The sequence below is a fragment of the Gobio gobio genome (genome assembly GCF_949357685.1).
Source record: "Gobio gobio genome assembly, chromosome: 24".
NCBI lineage: Eukaryota > Metazoa > Chordata > Actinopteri > Cypriniformes > Gobionidae > Gobio > Gobio gobio.
The window spans coordinates 11,780,716-11,784,369 of NC_137120.1; the positions used below are offsets into that span (position 1 = coordinate 11,780,716).

Consider the following 3,654-nt stretch of genomic DNA (forward strand, 5'->3'; position numbering starts at 1 on the left):
TAACCTAAGTGCTTAATAATCGATCAACTAAAACTGTACATGTGTAACGGATTACGGGTATAATAATTACATAAAATGTCTAAATAATCAAAGTTATTATAGGCTTTGCTAAAAGCCAGACAATATTGTCTTTAAAAATCATCTGCTATGTAGTGGCCTTTAATTTGGAGCAGAAACTCAGGGAGTGACTTTTTCAGAGGTGTGTCACTTTGCACACAGCTGATTGGTCCAAATTCAGTTTGAATCTCTTATCCAGAACATAACCTGCTCCAGAGCAGGGGGGTCCGTTCTTCGTACCTCACTTAAGACATCCGAGATTATTTGACATATCCCAGATCTTTTAATCGTGATAACTGATCTCTGGCTAATTTGGCTCTTCTAATGAATTTGCGGATTGGATTCAAATATCTGGATTAAGTTATGAGATTACTGAGATTCGTGTTCCCTGAAGAGGGCAGATGCATCGATACTTGAAACCACGATCAGTAAATCAGCGATTGGCTGGCGTCAAGACAACGTAATGACATCATATAATTAATAAAGTATATTTACACAAAGCCCCATGAATTTCTGGACTTTTATAAGGAAACAGCTAAACCAACAAGTTAAAAATAGATCATTTATTTATTTATTTTTAACCAGGAGTCCCAATTATTTATATTCACGATTTTATAGTATTTGTACACCCTTTACATTTTTATTTCAATGTTGTACATAGCAATTAATTTAATTTTTAATTCAATTTGAAGCAGATTTGTAACGTGACTGTATTAAAGTTTCTTAAGGGTCAAGATCTCTACGCATCTCTGCGCTGCATCAAGCCATCCCATAATATCCATCACCACTCAAATTATTTTAATGCACAGCTCAGATTAACTGTACAGCAGCATGTGTTTAAGATTGCAATAACATTAAAGTAATTCTATCAAAAATAAATCTCTCAATCAAGTCTATAGTATTATACAAAACATTTTCAAATACATTTTTATATTATTGCCCCTAATTCAGTAAGGAACTCTTGTAATAAAGTAGCAGTGGTTGGGACAAATTAGTATCAACGCCACTTAAATTGCAATCTAATCCCGTTTAAATGAAATAAGCTGCTTGTTTACAGTTACTGTGGCAATGAACACTGCTAAAATCCAAACCAATTTCATGGTCCTTAAAACCCAGGGATGGCAAAAACTAAACTGAAACATACCTGGCTAGCCACCAAAATCAGCTTCATGGTATTGGCCCCAGGAGGAGCGTCTAAGAACCAAACAATCCAAGAAGAGCGACGTACGAAGAACAGACCCCAGATCTTATGTTGACAATGCAAGAGTCCAGCACTCTGTAAAGTCTGCTCCAGCAGGAGGTTATAAAAATCACTGCAATAATGATCCAATCATTGAGTCATAAGCATTTGCCAAATTAAATACAAACAGCGATGGATTATTGTATTGGATAGTATTTAAAAAAAAAAAAAAAAAAGAAAAAAAGAAACAAACACATAAGATATAAACTATTTATTTGGTGAAAGCAAGACCTCAATCAGTCTCCTTAGGACTCTGATGGTTAAATCAGCACTGTTAACTGCATGCATTGTCCAGGGCAACACATCATGGCAACGGTTCTCGGCACACAATCGGATTGAGACGGTCACCAGGCTTCACTGCAGGGATACAGATACACAGCTTTAGTCGGTCCATATATCAGCATTCAAAATCTCAGATACAGAGCACAAAACATTTTTATAGAAATGCATTATAGAGGGTATACATCGACGCCATTGTCCCGCCGTCACAAACCCCCTCAGCCGGACTGAGTGGCAGAAGAGCGGCTGCATGAGTGGATTTAATAGAGGAAAACACGAGTAACAGACGGTTATCAGTCCAATCACACCTCAGTCTTTTTGCCACTCAGAGGGGTGTAACCGCAGTCACTCCGGCTGACAGTGACGTCACGTGCATACCCTCTATTCATCTTTATTTTGTAAAGCCACGTGCTTGAAATGGTGCCATGGGCCAAATTCAGGTACTTTGAGATAAAATACTGAAGACAAAGTGTGTGTGTGTGAGAGAGAGAATATAACAAATACCTATATTTTGGAGCAACACATTTAAGTACACATCCATTGCTGCAGCATTTCTCAGCTTTGAGACAGTCAGTGTCATCGACACACAACTTAATACACAATCCAGGTACAGGGAATTTTTTTGGACACACTCCTGGCTTTGCTGTTATACAAACAGAGAAACCAGATCACTGAATGCTGATAGCCTCGTTCTCTGTAATAGGAGAAAAAACAAAACCTGATCCATGCATCAGTATAACATACCTTTATATGGAGCTGTACATTTACGTACACATCCATTGCTGCAGCATTTCTCAGCTTTCGGACAGTCACTGTCGTCGACACACAACTCGGAACACAATCCAAGTACAGGGAATTTGTTTGGACACACTCCTGGCTTTGCTGATATACAAACACAGAAACCAGATCACTGAATGCCTCGTTCTCTGTAATGGGGGAAAAACTAACACCTGACCCATGCATCAGTATAACATACCTTTATATGGAGCTGTACATGTATGTACACATCCATTGCGGCAGCATTTCTCATCTTTCGGACAGTCACTGTCATGGGAACACATCTCTGCACACATTCCATCTTCTTCAGGTTTTATTTTTGGACACACTCCTGGCTTTGGTTTCTCTGTCATGTGTTTGTAGAACAGCATATCACTGAATGCCTCGGCATTTAAAACATGCATGTGACCCGAGCTGGCAAAATGAGTCACGAGCAAATTGTCAATGGTGTTATTTTCAGTCTCTTAAAAACCCTTCAAAATGTAGCAACCACACCTTAAAATCCCTGGTAATAACACCAAATTTAGCACATCAAGTCAAAACCAAATATCTATAGGAAAAAATTCAACTTTTTTCCTGATACACAATTGATTGATTAACATTAATGAATCTGACTATAGCCTATATATTAAGACCTACTGTACAGCAGAGATCTAAAATAAATGTTACACAGATGGTTTTCCACAACAATCAACCAAACGTTCAATTAAGACATAACAGATAATGTTTGCGTTAACTCGCCAAGACAGATATTTTGAAGTACTGTAATTCTGTGTGTGTCCGAAGAGCCTTTGTTTGTGTGTGTCGGATCTGTCAGTCAGTGAGAATTATCCTGTGCATATTCTGACTTTTTGCCAGTATGGGATTTACATTATATTATATATTGAGGGGTTACTGACCCATGCATCAGTAGAACATACCTTCATATGGAGCTGTACATTTATGTCCACATCCATTGCTGCAGCATTTCTCAGCTTTCGGACAGTCACGGTCATTGGAACACCTCTCTACACACACTCCATCTACTTCAGGTTTGATTTTTGGACACACTCCTGGCTTTGGTTCCCCTGTCATGTGTTTGTATAATAGCAGATCACTGAATAACTCACTATAGGGCCACACCATTAATCAAGTAAACTGCACACGATTTGGCAAAGGCTGTGATTTTTTTATTTTTATGCACAGCTTTAGTGAAGCACGGCTCTGAGTAGTAAATGCTGCTCAATCTGAGAGCCAGAGGGCGCTCATGCAGAAGTATGATAGCACACCTCACTCCAGGAAATCCCCATGGAATCATACCA

At 38.7% G+C, this 3,654-nt stretch overlaps 1 protein-coding gene across 1 annotated transcript; it reads right to left on the bottom strand.

Annotated features, from left to right (window-relative positions):
• Window positions 1-1,494: 1,494 nt before the first annotated feature.
• Window positions 1,495-3,376, bottom strand: LOC307120402 (uncharacterized protein). The gene is made up of 5 exons (XM_079807428.1): window positions 3,274-3,376; window positions 2,553-2,699; window positions 2,321-2,458; window positions 2,081-2,219; window positions 1,495-1,654 (listed from the first exon to the last, which is right to left on the bottom strand). The coding sequence occupies exons 2-5, from the start codon at window positions 2,647-2,649 to the stop codon at window positions 1,642-1,644; spliced, it is 387 nt and encodes a 128-aa protein (XP_079663554.1). The 5' UTR covers window positions 2,650-2,699; window positions 3,274-3,376; the 3' UTR covers window positions 1,495-1,641.
• Window positions 3,377-3,654: the final 278 nt, after the last annotated feature.